Source organism: Panulirus ornatus, chromosome 66 (assembly GCF_036320965.1).
Source record: "Panulirus ornatus isolate Po-2019 chromosome 66, ASM3632096v1, whole genome shotgun sequence".
Taxonomy (NCBI): domain Eukaryota; kingdom Metazoa; phylum Arthropoda; class Malacostraca; order Decapoda; family Palinuridae; genus Panulirus; species Panulirus ornatus.
In genome coordinates, this window is record NC_092289.1 from 21,796,056 (window position 1) to 21,815,817 (window position 19,762).

At 36.6% G+C, this 19,762-nt stretch overlaps 1 protein-coding gene across 5 annotated transcripts in view; it reads right to left on the minus strand.

Annotated features, from left to right (window-relative positions):
• Positions 1-1,223: 1,223 nt before the first annotated feature.
• The window catches only part of LOC139746842 (all-trans-retinol 13,14-reductase-like), a 29,206-nt gene continuing 10,667 nt past the window's right edge, over positions 1,224-19,762 (minus strand). For all 5 annotated transcript variants that reach the window (XM_071658440.1, XM_071658441.1, XM_071658439.1 and 2 more), the window contains exons 7-14: positions 19,116-19,236; positions 17,130-17,224; positions 15,552-15,657; positions 12,282-12,475; positions 11,695-11,809; positions 8,798-8,958; positions 4,915-5,065; positions 1,224-1,639 (exon numbers count right to left, since the gene is read on the minus strand). In XM_071658440.1, coding sequence (XP_071514541.1) covers positions 1,479-1,639; positions 4,915-5,065; positions 8,798-8,958; positions 11,695-11,809; positions 12,282-12,475; positions 15,552-15,657; positions 17,130-17,224; positions 19,116-19,236 — 1,104 coding nt within the window. In that variant the 3' untranslated portion in view covers positions 1,224-1,478. The remainder of the gene's footprint in view (positions 1,640-4,914; positions 5,066-8,797; positions 8,959-11,694; positions 11,810-12,281; positions 12,476-15,551; positions 15,658-17,129; positions 17,225-19,115; positions 19,237-19,762) is intronic.

Consider the following 19,762-nt stretch of genomic DNA (forward strand, 5'->3'; position numbering starts at 1 on the left):
GTCTCTCTTACCCTTTCATTACTTACTTGATCAAACCACCTCACACCACATATTGTCCTCAAACATCTCATTTCCAACACATCCACCCTCCTCCGCACAACCCTATCTATAGCCCACGTCTCGCAACCATATAACGTTGGAACCACTATTCCTTCAAACATACCCATTTTTACTTTCCGAGATAATGTTCTCGCCTTCCACACGTTCTTCAATGCTCCCAGAACCTTCGCCCCCTCCCCCACCCTGTGACTCACCTGACAAGTGTGGTACGTAAAATAAGAGGAAAATACAATGCATATGAAGTGCTAGCAAAGAGAAACTACCTAGGTGAGACAACAATTATTCAAACAGAGGTGAACCATATCTTTGACAGAATCACTGCTTTAGTAATTCGAGACGGGTTAGTGAATTGCATGTTCCTGGATGCTAGAAGGCATTTGACACTGTCCCGTACAGAGGAATGGTAAAGAAGCTGGGCTTTCAGGAAGGCACATATATTGGAAAACATCTTTGATGATCTGAAAACTATGGGAAGGGAGTAGGGAATGTGTTAAAGGAGCCTTTTCTCTGTTGGATGGGGTGCACTATAAAGCTCAGCCATGATCCAATACTTTATCTTGGTTCTATGAACATGAATTGCTCAAAGGACTAAATTACCTTACCTCAACCCATCTTCCTGCTCCAAGACCCCCTTGTAATTGGGCTCCAGCAGCACAAACAAAGTGGAAATAGTGGTAGATATTAAAGTTAAAAGATATGATGGTGTAGAGACAAAGGAGTCTAGAACAGCTAGGTTTAATTTCAGAGAAGAAAAAGATCAAATTAGAAGTGGGTAGATGGTGTTTTAGAGTGGGAAGGTTAGATGTAAGACTGCTGATGATGCAGAAATGAACAGAGAACGAGCCTAGTCTGGGAGCTGAGATTAGGAGAATGGAGTTGGTTTCATTTTTCTGATGTCAGTCAAAGGAGGCCCTAGGAACCATCCAACTTTCCTTGACTAGTGGCGCTATTCCAATTCAGCTGCATGTACCCAGATGAAAAACATGCAGATGCAGGATAAAGTTGGATGATTGTCAACTACTGGCATACTTTTGTCCATGCAATGGACAGAAAGGCTACAAGTGTAACCAAATCAAACAGGAGAGTAAATATCAATAATCCAACATGCACAGGTTGTGTTGTTTGAGATAGTCATACTGTGCAGGATTAAGTAAATACATCACTATCAACAATACCTATATTAAAAATAATCATTACATACAGGTAATTAGCATACAAAAGATACTACCAAAATTATCTACCAGATAACATCCCTTGAGCACCATTACTGCATGCTGTCTCAACTGAGTAAACTACATATCTTCTCTATTTCTTTATACAATAATTAGATTCATATCATTCACTTACATTTATTAATTTCTGCTTTGTGAGAATTGTGTATATGTTTCCAAATTACTTTTTGTTATGATTAACTAATTTTACTCTATCTTAGCCTTAACCTCAGCCTTTATAGCCTTATGAAGATTAGTTAAGTCTTTCAGGATGTTCCGCTCCAGGATGGTCCAAGCACTCATTAGCCCTCCCCAAAGAGCTCCTGAAAATCCACATGAACAGACATCTTGGCCTGTCAAGTAAAGCCCTGTAAATAAAAGTTCAAATATTAGTGAAAAAGATACTCATGTCTCCTATCAGTTCACATCTAACTGTCTGTGATAATCTGTTAAGTATGAAAGTTCGATGCTATACTAGAACAAAGGTAATCAGAAGCAGTTGCATCATTGACTGCAACAAAAGACAACATAGTGCATTAAATCTTTGTCTAAAAAGTTCATAACATTGTGAAACATGATAAACTATCTTATCTACATCTATGTATCTATCTATTTCCATTTCCATGTGGTGAATTCAGAACAAACCGCAGCTGAAATCACTCATGCACATTCTCAATGCATATCAAGTGTGTTATAAGTAAAATAGGGACTTCATACTCATACAATATCTTCATAACTTCTAATTCCGACAACAAAGTCGATTCATCAACCAAGTTCTTAATTCACACCACCACCTTATATGAAATGCTTCCACTGTATTTGATCTCCATACTTATAAGTTTTCTATATACTTTTTCACTTTGCACACAAAGGTGTTCATCAAATGAGAACAATATCTCCATTCACACCACCACCTTAAATGAATTACTTCCACTGTATTTGATCCAAAGTCATTCCTCTAGCATCTAAGAAATATCCACACCCCTGATCAGGTCTGTAACTGAGTCTATCCATCTCTTCTGCTGTTTATTTTCCTCCTTATACACATAATTTTCTTAAATCTTTATTTCACAATGCTGTAACTGTCTTTCCAGAACCTATATACACACTGACAGTCAACTCTATGGCACCCTCTAATAATGCATTCCATAACTATTCATAAACTTGAAGTCTTCTGATGCTTATCAATGTCCTTATGGAAGTAACCCTCTTTATTTTATTCATCTAAAACAATATTAAAGGCAAAATTTTACTATTGAGATATGAGACCACCATATGGTTTTCTTAAGGCTGCATTCCTCACTCAGTGCATTTGAAAAGTTACCCATGAGGCTTCATCAAATATTACTGCTCTTCACAAAGATAATTTAAAAAGCTTATTAGACATTATCAAATGCTTTTAAAAACTTCATGATCAATGGTGAATGAAAGAATAGATGTCAGACTGCTCAATAGGTCAAAAGTGAGACAAAGATCTAGAAGTCAATCTTGACATGGTGACAAACTATGGAAGGTTAAGTTGCAAAAGCAGCCTGAGAGAGTGTTTTGAACTGATTTTGCTCCTAACTGAAGAGTTTCAGCAAAAGTCTCCTAGGGCAGTGACTCTGGGAGTCTGACTTCCATGTAAATGCTGCTGAGGAGCTGAATTTGATATAACAGTGACAAAATGTATCTACAGATCTGACACTTGCCAAGTAACACTTGGCTGCAGGTAAAGTAACATTTGTAGAAAAACATACTGAAGCTCTTCTGAATATATGACAAATGGCAAATGAAGGTATGTAAAAGCTGATGTACATATACAAATGAAGCTGATCAACTGGGTAAAAAATGTAACTATTTCACATGATAAATTAAGAGTATGGGGAGACATTTCACACGGCAAGTTAGAGTACATTCTTTTACAAGGTAAATGAAAAAAAAATGACTGACAAAGCAAGTGTACATAGTGTCACCAAGCCGTTGAATATGGCCAAAAAGAACACAGTTGATGAAGACCATCATTTACAGACAAACCTGTTCTTAATGCCGATATCAACTGACAAGTGAACATAGTTGATGAAGTCCATCATGTACAGACAAACCTGTTCTTAATGCAGATATCAGCTTGATGTATATATTCTTAACTTGTTTCATACATATTTGCCATTTCCTGTGTTAGCAAGGTAGTGTTAAGAACAGAGGACTGAGCCTTAGAGGAATATCCTCGCTTGGCCCCCTTCTCTGTTCCTTCATTTGGAAAAATTAAAATGGGAGGGGAGGATTTCCAGCCCCCTGCTCCCTCCCCTTTTAATCACCTTCTACAACACGCAGGGAATACATGGGAAGTATTCTTTCTCCCCTATCCCAGGGGTAATATATATATATATATATATATATATATATATATATATATATATATATATATATATATATATGAATATTCATATATATATTTATTCATTTATTATAATTTGTTGCTGTCTCCCGCGTTAGTGAGGTAGAGCAAGGAAACAGACGAAAGAATGGCCCAACCCACCAACATACACATGTATATATATGCACGTCCACACATGCACAAGTACATACCTATACATCTCAATGTATACATATATATACACACACAGACATATATATACACATCTTAATTCATACTATCTGCCCTTATTCATTCCTGCTGCCACCCCGCCACACATGAAATAACAACCTCCTTCCCCCGCATGTGTGTGAGGTAGTGCTAGGAAAAGACAACAAAGGCCACATTCGTTCACACTCAGTCTCTAGCTGTCATGTATAATGCACCGAAACCACAGCTCCCTTTCCACATTTCCATGGTTTACCCCAGACGCTTCACATGCTCTGGTTCAATCCATTGACAGCACGTCAACCCCGGTATACTACATCGTTCCACTTCACCATATATACATCGAAGAGACAAAGCTAGGATGCTTCGTCTCTTCGATGTATATCAATTGACTGTTATATTTCTCTCTTGTGTCTCCCCGTGATCATGTGATTATTACATGAAAGTGCACTTGGGAACTTTTCGTGTTTCATTTTCCCCAAGGACTCACAGGAATATCTTGATCACGCGCAAAATTGTAATCCTTTCCAATATATATATATATATATATTTTTTTTCATACTATTCGCCATTTCCCACGATAGTGAGGTAGCGTTAAGAACAGAGGACTGGGCATTGAGGGAATATCTTCTCCTGGCCCCCTTCTCTGTTCCTTCTTTTGGAAAATTATATATCATAATCTCATTACAGATTTGGCTTTAGATACTGGATTTTAAAGTTTTTTTTTTTCATACTATTCGCTATTTCTTGTGATAACGAGGTAGTGTTAAGAACAGAAGACTGGGCCTTTGAGGGAATATCCTCACCTGGCCCTCTTCTCTGTTCCTTCTTTTGGAGAATAAAAAAAAAAAAAAAAAAAAAAAGGACAATGCTATATTCAAAAACTACATATATATCATGATTAACATGAAATACAAAAAGTAGTAATAAATATTTCCATAAAGAACAATCTTATATCACATACAATTTATGGAACATGTTCTTCCTGAATCACAGAAAAACTATTAGTATCCCTTTTCAGTCACATAACATTGAAAAAGAAATTCCTTTTCCCTGAAATATATTTGTCTTTGTGCTTACCAGGTATATCAGTCTGTGGCCTGAGTACAGCATTATTCCAAAGAGAGAACCTTTCGGTAGTATGATCCAAACCATAGATCTCACCACGAGGTGCAGCAATGTAGTGACGATTGGAAAGTGGAGTTCCAATATTTACATAGTCGATGTGATCCTAAAACAAAACAATCCTTGTAGATTACATAAGAAGTAATGTCAGGGTTATTATCTCATTACTCACAACTTCTTTCTTAAAAAATAAACAGCTACTTACCTCATCCAATTCCTCTTTCAACTTTTACGTACATCTATTCTTTCCACAGTAATCCAACTTTATAGCTACTGTGGCAATTCCCAATCAACCCACTTAACAATGCCATACATTTGCTTATCCTTCCTCACCCTTTTCATCCACCTAGAAAAGTTCTTCATTTTAAATGACAGTACATTAAAACAAAATTCCTTGCAAACAACTTTCATTAGCATGTGCAGACATCCAAGATATTTTCAGTCAATGCATCTAAATTTTGACTTTCCTTTCAATCATTCTGATCGTAAACATTAAGTGCATTTCAATTTTCTATTTCATTCCAAAAGAATCAAAATTGTGATAATTGTGATATTCAAATTTGCATTAAAAAATTTGCGCATATCTCTATCATACCTTTTTTTAAGATTTTGCAGTCAAATCTTCATAATTCACGGCTGAGTGGTATGAATATAAAGCTCAGCATGCTTGGTGGGCAAATTCCTGTTTCTACCTAAGTATGAGGGGTTTCTATGGTCAAGTAGATGATACGCTTATGCCCACTAAATTTCTATGGTCGAGTAGATAATATGCATATGCCCACTAAATTTATGTTATTGCAGGAATGCACCATCTTCAAATTTAATTAGAGGTGCAAAAAGGCAAACTGCACAAGTATATCTTGAGTACCAATGCAGTTAACTGTAAACCTTCCATCATGTTAATTGGATAACTAACACTCTAATGTCTCTAATGCAAATAGCATAACAGCAGGAGCAATGGAACCATGATTGGATGTTGAAAGATCTGGTGGAAGAGGGGACACAGGACACCATCCTGGCTACAATAACCTCCGCTTTACAATTACACAAATGAAAGTATCACTGCTAGTGGAACAGTAACCTTCCCAAGGAAAGTCAGTAAAAAAGAAAGAAAGAAAAAAAAAAAAAGGCAGCAATGATTGTTAAGCTTTCCCAAAGTTTTGAAAAAAAGAGGGGGGGCGGGTTGAGTTTATAAGGGTTGGAATGATCAATTAGAAGTGATAGAAATAAGAATGTGTTCCAACAGGGAACAGAAATTGTACATGAATAGAGAAGATTCATATGTAATGAGAGAGATCAAGCATGTTGTATGAGTGGGTGTGACAATCAGGAACTGTTGGGCACTGAATGAATTGATTCAGATTATTAAAAAGGGAAAAAGAAATGGCTTCAACTCCACTGGAATCATCCTGAATAGAGCCTTAACAATTACTGTGGTTTATAATGAAATCTCCCACATGGTGGATATCAGCATGTGAATGTGAAGATAGCAGTGCTTTGAGGCAAGAGTTGTACCTTATTGTGGGAATTGGGATAAATACGGATCATAGAAGCAAAGCCATAGAGGGTGGAGAGATTTTGAACCATATGGTCTCAAAGCTGAGAGGATAAGATCCATGAGGTGTGTGGTAAGTGTTTTTGTGCTACATATGCATAAATATAGTTGATGATTTAATCAAAAATAATCATCAATAGCATATTCTATGAAAATAAAATATATCACATCAACATTCCTGTACATTTTATACATATATATGTTACAGACAGAATGATAATTATTAATCTTCTTATATTATATACCTCAGAAAAATAACAGCAGTATTTGCATGAAAATATCTAAAAAAAAAAGGTGAACACCAAGAAGAGGAAAACTGAAAACTCCATTATATCAATATAATGCATTTCAACTAGGGAAATCAGAAACAAAGACCTATACAATGACAAAATATCATGGATGGGAATGAAAAATTGTAAAACTGACGGAGGGTTCATGTAGATAGAAATGTAGCCTCAGCTGAAGATACAGGATGGAGCTGGCTAAAAAATTTTATTCAGATTATTAAAAAAGGAAAAAGACATGGCTTCAACTCAACTGGAATCATCCTCAATAGAGCCTTAACAATTACTGTGGTTTATAATGAAATCTCCCACATGGTGGATATCAGCATGTGAATGTGAAGATAGCAGTGCTTTGAGGCAAGAGTTGTATCTTATTGTGGGAAGTGGGATAAATACGAATCACAGAAGCAAAGCCATAGAGGGTGGAGAGATTTTGAACCATATGGTCTCAAAGCTGGGAGGATAAGATCCATGAGGCGTGTGGTAAGTGTTTTTGTGCTACATATGCATAAATATAGTTGATGATTTAATCAAAAATAATCATCAATAGCATATTCTATGAAAATGAAGATACAGGATGGAGCTGGCTAAAAAATTTTAAGTATGTATAGTATGGTCCCTGGAATATATGATGAAAATAAATCTGGAAAATCATATCAAAAGGCAAGGCTGTAGACTTCTGCATATCAAGCAAACAACCATAAAATGTATCAAATTACTTGTTGCTTGTTCTACTTCACCTTGCATTTCAGCAAAATTAGAATAATCAGAATACTTTTGAAAAAAAAAAAAAAAGGCAGCAATGATTGTTAAGCTTTCCCAAAGTTTTGAAAAAAAGAGGGGGGGCGGGTTGAGTTTATAAGGGTTGGAATGATCAATTAGAAGTGATAGAAATAAGAATGTGTTCCAACAGGGAACAGAAATTGTACATGAATAGAGAAGATTCATATGTAATGAGAGAGATCAAGCATGTTGTATGAGTGGGTGTGACAATCAGGAACTGTTGGGCACTGAATGAATTGATTCAGATTATTAAAAAGGGAAAAAGAAATGGCTTCAACTCCACTGGAATCATCCTGAATAGAGCCTTAACAATTACTGTGGTTTATAATGAAATCTCCCACATGGTGGATATCAGCATGTGAATGTGAAGATAGCAGTGCTTTGAGGCAAGAGTTGTATCCTTATTGTGGGAATTGGGATAAATACGATCATAGAAGCAAAGCCATAGAGGGTGGAGAGATTTTGAACCATATGGTCTCAAAGCTGGGAGGATAAGATCCATGAGGCGTGTGGTAAGTGTTTTTGTGCTACATATGCATAAATATAGTTGATGATTTAATCAAAAATAATCATCAATAGCATATTCTATGAAAATAAAATATATCACATCAACATTCCTGTACATTTTATACATATATATGTTACAGACAGAATGATAATTATTAATCTTCTTATATTATATACCTCAGAAAAATAACAGCAGTATTTGCATGAAAATATCTAAAAAAAAAAGGTGAACACCAAGAAAACTGAAAACTCCATTATATCAATATAATGCATTTCAACTAGGGAAATCAGAAACAAAGACCTATACAATGACAAAATATCATGGATGGGAATGAAAAATTGTAAAACTGACGGAGGGTTCATGTAGATAGAAATGTAGCCTCACTGAAGATACAGGATGGAGCTGGCTAAAAAATTTTAAGTATGTATAGTATGGTCCCTGGAATATATGATGAAAATAAATCTGGAAAATCATATCAAAAGGCAAGGCTGTAGACTTCTGCATATCAAGCAAACAACCATAAAATGTATCAAATTACTTGTTGCTTGTTCTACTACACCTTGCATTTCAGCAAAATTAGAATAATCAGAATACTTTTGAAAAAAAAAAAGACAAAAGGAATGGTGAGATAAAACATCACCATGTAAAGCCCACATCAACATAAAAAGCGTACTACAGCCTCTTGTATATGAATATAACATAACTTACTTTGATTGATGGGAATAGCTGACAGGCTTGCTCAACAGCTTTGTGGCCAAATATCTTCTTGATAGATTCATATTCATCTCCACGTTTCATGACACGCTTATTTTCCCACTCCTCCATCCAGCTGTATGGCATGAGTGTGACAATTGCCATTGTTGTTTTACCTATTACAATATGCAGGAATTCATCTAATTAGGCATGAGTCAAATATCTACTTAAAGCCCAAATTCAAAACCAACAAGTGTTTATTATACTAAATCTTTTACCAATATCTACTTCTTAATCTAGGATACGATATAAACCCATCTTAGAGCAAGAAACCCCAATTGCCCTTTATCCACGTAAATCTCCTTATAAGTCCATCAAAGCTATGTGGTTGACATTGGCAAGACAGGCAGACACATGAAAAAAAATGTACCATAGTCATATTTTAAATATAAAAAAAATCAACTATATTGAATCTTGAAGGCTGATTTGACAAAACTACTCAACAATACTACTATAACCACTTGTTAAAGTTGTAACCCAAAACCCTATCCATGATGTTATGCCTCACATTTCCCCACTCTGCTGCTTACATTGACAGTCTGGGACCCTTAACTGTTGCCATAAGGCGAACCAAGCTTTTCTGTGAAAAGTAGGCTGGGTGCCTGAGGGGTGAAGGGCATATCAGAATAACAGACCCTATATTTACCAGCTGCAGTGAAAGGGTTAATGAACCAGAACAAATATTCAACATTAACAATGAAGGAGCATTCATGACGGCACAGGAAACAGTTAGGCAAGTAGATATGAGATATGGAAAGTTTCAGAATGGGTGCCATCTGATAAGGGTTCAGATGTTTGGAATTTTGCTGTGTAACCAGCAGCAACTGAAGACATATGAAAGGGCTTGAAATGCACCTGGGGTATTACATATCATATGGAAATCTGATATGTTAATGGGGCCTGCTGCATGATCATTTCATTTATGTAACAGCTATTAAACACCACACTATTCTATACACCAACCAAATTTACATACATACCAACCTACAGACTACACAACTCCCTATAAACTGGCATCATGTTCATTTAGTAGCCTAAGAAATATACTTCATACTGCCAAGTAAACCAGTCCAGTTTGCTTCTACACTGCCCTCCTCTTCAGCTGGATAGTTAATGTTTATCTTACCATTAACACTGCAACATCATTCACTATGGATGCTCTGTATCTGCTGTGATGACTGTTTGTGTTTGGAAACTTGAATGTTATACATGCAAACATATTCGCAAGCATGCATGAACTCTCAGATGCAGTGAACACAAACACACACACAGGACACAAAGTGCAAAACTCTCTCCCTCTACTATACAGATAAGTAATTACACCCTGAATTTCAACCCTTTCACTGTAGCAGACCTAAAACCTAACATCCCTACCTTTTGGAATACACAAAAAAAAAAAAAAGCAACAGTGAACAGAGTACTTTCCCCTGGTTAAGTAAGTGTATAGCTCATTAGGAAGCAATTGTCCGAACAGCTACTATGCAGCTGAATAACATGAATATTGACACTTGGACAGTACTGCCACATAAAAGAGCATATAAATACATTATTCATCATCTGAGTTTTTCTTGCTCCCACAACACCAATACAATAGTATTCATCACTTGTTTATGTTAGCACAGCAAATCTTATCGTGATATATTCTGGATGAACATATGTCGTTCATGGTGTTCATTCCAGCAGAGCCATAATCAATTTGTATGGGATTCTACTCCACAGTAAAGAAATGTATATGAATGCTTTGCAGAAATAAATAGCAGAAGGTCAAACCAACAGTAACCATATACACTAAGATGAAACACTTCATGCATGAATTTTAAAACACAGCATTCAAATGTATACCAAACAAGAGTAAATAAAAAAAATCATCAGCCACAGTTAAAGGGTTAAGATATTGTATCTAGTGGCAGGAATATAGGCTAGTCTGCTTCATTGGATAAAAGATCACCTTAGTGCATGAGAACAAAGGAGAGACACTTTGGAAGCATTCTCCAGATGGGTTGGTATGCAGCAGTGGTAGCACTGCTTTTCATGGTCTTTGGTATGCAGCAGGGATCAATCTTGGGAGCACTGTTCTTCATGGTCTACGTAAATGACTTACCTAATGGATTGACCTCTTACCTGAACATATATGTAGATGAGGCCACGGTCACAAGTAAACAGAGAACAGGAAGTTTGTTAGAAAGAAATCAAATTTTTCTTTAGGGTATGGGTGGTCAGTGGTTGGAATAAAGTAAGTGATGCCACTGTAAATGATGGTAGTATACAAATGTTTAAAAAGCTACTTGACGGCAAAGAAAGTTTACGATGCATTCCTATGAATGTTGGACACTCTACCTATACTAAACCCATAGGTATTACAAATTGGTAATTACAGACTCACATAAACAGACAACATATTCAACAAAAACATGATTATGCAAATCTGTAAACCAATTCATGGAGCTGGGAAACATTTTCATATTAAAAACCTTAACTAGAGCACAGGATACCACATCCTCACTGGAACAACTTTGTAGATACTGGATATACATTAGCCAGGTGGGAGGAGGTTTGGTGGTACAACATCACAGCCATGTGTGTAGGATGACTATGACATCCATCAATTACAGCATTGTTCTTTTGCAGATTTTTCAGAACCCTTCAGAACACATTAGAGTTACATCTTATGTGTTTCAAGCAGGCCTGTGGCATAATATACTGAGTGTCACCTATTGACTTGTGAGAATTTTATGAAAGGTGAGGATAAGTAAGGAGTTTATTTAAAAATATCAGGTAACAGTTCTTCCTAGGTAGAAACTTAAACTAAGAACTTTTAACATTCAATGATTCATACTAAATTTTCTACATACCAGGGAATTTCTTCTGCCATTGAGGATCTTTGGTTGAAGGAAAGGAGATGAACAAAAGTGGAATATCAACATCTAGAGCCTCTTCTCGGCTTAGCTTTAAATAATCCAAAGTCAGCTGTAATGAACAGAGTAAAACAATACAATAACAAAGTAACAAGCAGATGTAATGAAATGTTAGGTCTACATAATCAATGAATGACAAAAACTAAGAATGGCCTTTCAGAAAATTCTGCATTGACTGGCAATGATACTTAATAAAGTAAAAGTCCTGAGGGCCATGGAGGCTGGATTTGCATGTGTGTTCTGAACAACTTTGCAGCAAGCCAAAAGTGAACCTTTCTTCATAAAATTAGCAAAATGACATGAGTAAATAACATGCCTCAGTCACGACCATCTCAGGTGAAAGAGAAAATTTATAAAGTAAGATAGCAGAAATTAATCTGGGCTCTACTAGTATTTGACTCAAAATCTAGATTTCAATATATATTTCACTACCACCATATTATTTTACTGAAATAGTACTTTCATCTTGATAAATTTCAGTACATACATAAAAACAAAACATTGCAACAGAAAAATATAATTACCTTATCAATGTCATTTCCAGTATAAACCCATGCATTTTGCTTATGTAAAATATCAAGTTCTTCAGCATCACAATTGATTCCCACAAAGACGGACAAAGCACCAGGACCATGATTTGCTGTCTGCACCAATGGCCAAAGACAAGATGAGGAGGCCACATCAAGAGGTAGAAGCCGCTCATATGTATTGTACACACCTAGCATAGAATAATAAACAAGTGCATCTGCCAAAATCTTTTCTCTAGATGTGGAAAAACATCAAGCATCAATTGTTTTGCAATGAGCACAAAATTCTTTTCCATCTTTTGCCAATCTTTGTTTTATAGTACCCTATGAAGTGTATGCATAGGTGAATAAACTATGACTTCAATAATAGTGTATATCCATAAATGTTTATGACGAACTTTAGAGAGCAATGTTTAAGTACATGGGGATTGAGGAAATATTTTTCCTGACCATATGTACATATCATGTATATGTATATGTACATATTTTCATTTTTCATATTTGATCACCATTTCCCCCTTTAGTGAGATAGCAATAGGAACAGAGGAAGAAAGGCCACATCTAATCACATCCTTTCTCTAGCTGTCATGTGTAATGCACTAAACCCAAAGGCAAAATGAAAGTGAGATGGCTGGTGGCTGGCAGTGGTTGATGACGGTTGCCTTCATATGCACTTAATTCGTATATATATGGAAATGATTTGGTAAACAGAGAAGAGGTAGTAAAAGCTTTGTGGAAGATGAAAGCCGACAAGGTAGCAGGTTTGGATGGTATTGCAGTGGAATTTATTAAAAAAGGGGGTGACTCTACTGTTGACTGGTTGGTAAGGTTATCTAATGTAAGCATGACTCATGCTGAGGTGCCTGAGGATTGGTGGAATGCTTGCATAGTGCCATTGTACAAAGTCAAAGGGGATAAAAGTGAGTGCTCAAATTACAGAGGTATAAGTTTGTTGAGTATTCCTGGGAAATTATATGGGAGGGTATTGACTGAGAGGGTGAAGGCATGTACAGAGCATCAGACTGGGGAAGAGCAGTGTGATTTCAGAAGTGGTTGAGGATGTGTGGATCAGGTATTTGCTTTGAAGAATGTATGTGAAAAATACTTAGAAAAGCAAACGGATTTGTATGTAGCATTAATGGATCTGGAGAAGGCATATAATAGAGTTGATAGAGATGCTCTGTGGAGGGTATTAAGAATATATGGTGTGGGAGGCAAGTTGTTAGAAGCAGTGAAAAGTTTTTATCGAGGATGTAAGGCATGTGTACGAGTAGGAAGAGAGGAAAGTGATTGGTTCTCAGTGAATGTTGGTTTGTGGTAGGGGTGCGTGATGTCTCCATAGTTGTTTAATTTGTTTATGGATGGGGTTGTTAGGGAGGTGAATGCAAGAGTTTTGGAAAGAGGGGCAAGTATGCAGTCTGTTGTGGATGAGAGAGCTTGGGAAGTGAGTCAGTTGTAGTTCGATGATGATACAGCGCTGGTGGCTGATTTATGTGAGAAACTGCAGAAGCTGGTGACTGAGTTTGGTAAAGTGTGTAAAAGAAGAAAGCTGAGAGTAAATGTGAATAAGAGCAAGGTACAGTAAGGTTGAGGGACAAGTCAATTGGGAGGTAAGTTTGAATGGAGAAAAACTGGAGGAAGTGTAGTGTTTTAGATATCCGTGAGTGGATTTGACAGCAAATGGAACAATGGACGTGGAAGTGAATCATACGGTTGGGAAGGGGGTGAAAGTTCTGGGAGTGTTGAAAAATGTGTGGAAGTCGAGAACGTTATCTTGGAAAGCAAAAATGGGTATGTTTGAAGGAATAGTGGTTCCAACAATGATATATGGTTGCGAGGCGTGGGCTATAGATAGAGTTGTGCGGAGGAGGGTGGATGTGTTGGAAATGAGATGTTTGAGGACAGTATGTGGTGTGAGGTGGTTTGATTGAGTAAGTAAAGAAAGGGTAAGAGAGATGTGTGGTAATAAAAAGAGTGTGGTTGAGAGAGCAGAAGAGGGTATTTTGAAATGGTTTGGTCACATGGAGAGAATGAGTGAGGAAAGATTGACAAAGAGGATATATGTGTCAGAGGTGGAGGGAACGAGGAGAAGTAGGAGACCAAATTGGAGGAGGAAAGATGGAGTGAAAAAGATTCTGAGTGATCAGGGCCTGAACATGCAGAAGAGTGAAAGGTGTGCAAGGAATAGAGTGAATTGGAACGATGTGGTATGCCAGGGTAGACGTGCTGTCAATGGATTGAACCAGGGCATGTGAAGCGTCTGGGGTAAACCATGGAAAGTTTTATGGGCCCTGGATGTGGAAAGGGAGCTGTGGTTTTGGTGCATTATACATGACAGCTAGAGACTGAGTGTGAACGAATGTAGCCTTTGTTGTCTTTTCCTAGCGCTGCCTTGTGCACATGAGGGAGGAAGAGTTTGTCATTTCATGGCTGGCGGGGTGGTGACGGGAATGAATAAGGGCAGACAGTATGAATTATGTACAAGTGTATATATGTATATGACTTTGTGTATATATATGTATATGTTGAGATGCATAGATATGTATATGTGCATGTGTGGACATGTATGTATATACATGTGTATGTGGGTGAGTTGGGCCATTCTTTTGTCTGCTTCCTTGTGCTACCTCGCTAATGCAGGAGACACTGACAAAGTATAATACATAAAATATAAATATATACACACAAACATGGATAGGGAGCTGTGGTTTTGGTGGATTACACATGACAGCTAAAGTCTAAGTGTGACGGATATATATATATATTCAGGATTACTCTGATATTCTGATGGATAGGTAAACTTTAAGAGCTAAATCTGGCTGGATATTTGGGCCTCTTATCTCTACTAACCCTGTGTTTATACTGAAAACCAAAGAAAAACAATTTACGAACTGAGAATCATGAGATTTCTTGGTCCCTATATCACAAATAGTCATAAATGATCAAGATGGATCAAATACTGCACTACGCTCAAAAAGAATTACCTATAAATCTCTTTTCACTTAGCAATTTCACGATCAAAATTGAAAAGTTTATATGGAATACTGTACACAAAACTTTCCTTTTAACATCTTTATTTTCCATAACTGAATATCAAACCTGTGATGTGATAAGAGAATTCCAGATTGTAATTTAGAAATCTGATGTAAAAATTTCTTGCATACACACAGGATCAGAAATCTGATGTGAATTTCTTGTACACATGGAGAACAAAACTAACCAAATGTAGAACAGATACAGTTATTATATTAAATTCTTAAAACATACCTGCATCAGAAATAATCAGAGGAGCAGCAACATTGATCAGTTCATTTCCTTTTTTCACCTGCACAGCACATGCACGTCCTCTCTCATCAATAATAATCTGGCTAACCTACAAAACAAACATGTCACAGTGAAATTCTTTTAATACGTCTTCTTTGACCTAGATCTGTTCATTAGAATTACATCAAAGTTTGCATATGTGGCAATCTGAATTTTTTAGTGTAATATAATAAACGTTTGTGTAATGTGATTCTGAAGTGCAATTTTTGTTAAAGTAAAGCAATGACAGAATGATCTTTTAGAGTTATGTACTGATTTTTGGCAAAGAAAGAAAAGTACTGAGGTCTGAATGACATACTGTTACAGATACAGAAAAGTACCTGACTATTCAAGACAAACTGCTTAGGACAGCATGGGCACATAGAATGTTTAGAAGGATGTAAAATGTTATTTAAACCTTACAGAGAAGATGCTATAAAAGCAAAACTACAAACTATGAACATTTCGTGCCACATCTACAGTCCAACTACTTTAGATCTTGATGTAGAATGGTTTTACCAAGCATCAAGTACAACTAATCAAATACCAAGGAATATCATAACAATAGCCTGATAACTAAAGCATGTGCATCAGGAATAAAGATGTATAAGAAAAACATAAGCATTCAACAACTGATGCCTGAAGGCAATGGGTATTTTTGACACGAGTTCTGGGACCAAACCACAATTATTTCTGATCTTTGTTAATAATTTGCTAGGATCTGAATCATGAAGCCTTACATATTTGTAAAATGCATGAATGAGGCACAAAGTAATTGAAAGTGCAACACCTCACAAATAAACCAAGATTAAACAGAATTAGTAAGACAAATATCAACTGTAATTCAACAAACAAGTGTTAAAATCATGAAATGAAAAAAGGTGAAAATTGATTAAGTGTGACTAGCAGACTGTGTGTGTGTGTGTGTGTGTGTGTGTGTGTGTGTGTGTGTGTGTGTGTGTGTGTGTGGGGGGGGGGGGGGTTAATTAGAAACAGGTAATTACAAATAGGTAACTGCATACAAGAAATTTACATGTTGATATTCTGCCCAACTCCATCATTAAAGAAGCATACCAAAAGGGTTGTATGAAAAGAAAACTATCTTGGTCTGTGTCAAAAATACCTTCAAATTTACAGGCAGGGAAAGGTTCAAAAGAATGTCCAAGGTATACATTCAACCTACATCAGAGTACGTACCATCAGTCTGCACTTACATGAGGATACATGTAAAGATGCCAGAGAATGTTTTATGCAATACACTGTTTCATGCAGAAATTAAGGGAGATGAGATATGGCAAGAGGAGTGAAGCCCTTTAACTTAATGACCAAGATGATGTTAACAAAGACCAGTTCAGTTTCATCTAGGAAGTGTGAAAGAATTTTTCAATTAAAGAAAAGCACTCATAAAACAAGCTTAGAAAAGAGTAGTAAATACTAATAGCATTTGAAAGTTTAAAATTCTATATAACAGTAAGAAGAGGCTGACTTTACCTGCATAGATTTGAAATAAAATAATTCCATACTGGGCAAGGATATGCCTACCTCAGCTCGAACAAGAACTCTGCCACCAGCAGCTTCAATGACAGGGATAATATTAAAGGCAATTTCTGATGCCCCACCTACTGGGTATGCACTACCTGAGGACAGAAAAAATAAGCACACAAAAAATAGTTTCTGTAAACTAGAAGAGGAGATTTGCTGAGTAGTCTGGTCAAATCAGAGCATTCTTTACTGTCACTTCTATACCTGTACCTCTAATGCCTGTTCCCTCTGCGAACTTCCATCAAGGGTGTACCCAAGGTAAAAGAGTCTCCACTTATTCCTGTCCTTACATGACTCCCTTGCATACAACATTTCTCTCCCTACAGTAATCTTCCACTCTCTTTCCCCATGTCACAGGTGGTCCTCCTCTCACACCAACACCTCTGATCATATGTTCTCATTGTAAACTCTACATCTTCCATTCTTTCCACATGCCTAAATCACCTTAAAGTATTATGTTTCACCCACTCCACAATTCAGCCCCTTTGAATTCTCTTCCATAACAAATTTCTCTTACACCCCCTCATTTATTTCTTCATACCATCTAGTCATATAACATACCCCTCTCAAATAGCTCATTTCCACAGCCTGGATTCTAGGCCTCCATGATTTATTCCATGTCCACATTATGGGTGCATAGGTTGGGGTCAGGAGGACTACGCTGTCCCTTAGGGAGGGACTTCAGTTCAATTCCAGTTTTCAATGCAGAACAATATCTTTCATTTCTAATCTAACACCCTAAATTCCATACAAAATAATGTAAAAAACTAAAAACAATTAAGGTAATTACTTTTGAAATCTTGAAGAAAGACTGCTCATTTGATGAAGCAGTGCCACAACGAAAAACCAATCTTTGTCTATAGAAATGAAGTTCTATTTTCATGAAATCTTTCTGTATAGAAATTGAGTTTTTTCTTACATACATGCCATTTCCCACACAAGTAAGGTAGCATCAAGAACAGATGACTGAACCCTACACTGAAAAATCCTCACTTGGCTCTTTGCCCTGTTCCTTCTTTTGGAAAGTAATACAAGAGGAAAGGATTTCCAGCCCTCTACTCCTGCCATATTTAGCTGCCTTCTACGACATAAAGGGAATATACATAAGTGGTATTCTTTCTCTCTTATCCCCAGGAACACATTCTTCTAAAAATTATCAGAAAAGTCTTAATCCATATTTCATCTCTTCTTTTATTTTCCAAATTTCATAAAAAACAAAATTTTTTTCCAAACATGAATGTACTTGGTCCTCTTCCCCAAAAGGTAAACAGAACGTTGAATTGCAGGAGCTGGACCCTGATGCATAATGTGTGACTAACCTTACATAGAAATGAACTCTCACATCCTACAAGTTGCGATGGCAACTGAGTGGGGAAGGCTTGGAAATCCTCCTCTCCTGTTTTCTTTCTAAAAGAAGGAACAGAGGACGGAGCCAAGCGACAACTTTTTTCCCTCTAACTCAGCCATCTGTTCGTAGCACTACCCAGCTCACATGAGGCATAACAAACACATAATCTTTCTTTTCTATTGCCATCGTTTTTATAATTACTTGCCTTGTGAGGTAGCATCAGGAAAAATGAACAATAAATTCATTTGGGCATGTCCAATTTCTAGATGTCATGTAAACAGTGCAAAAACCAAAGTTTATGATAATCATCATAATTCACTGAAGATGCCATGCTCTGGTTTCTGTACATTATTCATGACAGCCGATGTTGATGACCTACCATCTACAAAGGGACTGCAGCAAATGTATGTAGATAGCATACACATATATATCAAGAAGCAGATTCATCTAGTAATCTGTAAATGAACAAAGTCAATAGATTTTCAAAATGTGTGATATTTCTTGCACATAACTATGTCAAACATATGGTGCTATCATTAAATGAAATCACCACACACACACACAAAAATAATTTCAGACTACACGATTTATCACTTCCAGCATAATAAAACTAAAACTGCATAAAAACTAAATATTACCTGTAAGAAAATGTGTGTGAAGGAACGTTTGCATTGGGAAGCCTGCCTTGCTTGGAGGGGTACCAAAGTCACCAAAACAATAGCAGAATATATCCCGCAACTCCTGGTTTTCTGTTATATCCTTGATGATGGAGAGAAAAATAAGTTTTTCAAAAAATCATTCATCTAACAACAGCAAAGTTAAAGCTAATAATAGCTAGTTAATAATGCCTTACTTTAATATGACAGAGAAATGTTTGAACTGTTGGGCTCTTATGTTCGAACACCATATTACCCTATCCTTTTCCTTTATCAGATGAAATAACTTCACATGCTAACATGCTATGGGGACCTTTATTCTACTAATGTTCATTTGGAATAGCAATGGTCTGCATAGATAGCATGGTGGAAAATATTTTAGCAGATTAAATCTAAAATACAGCAACAACTATTACACCTACATTAAAGCCGAGTCATACTTATCATTTCAGTTATCATTTCCCCAAATTCTGAATATATCATGATATTGTGTAAGGAATGACAATTTAAGACAGGTGTAATAGTAAACTGAGTTTACTTGACAGAGCTGTATGGTGTGTGCTAAAGTGGTCTGGACACCTGGAGAGAATGAGTGAAAAGTGACTGAGTAGGAAGATGCATACATCAGA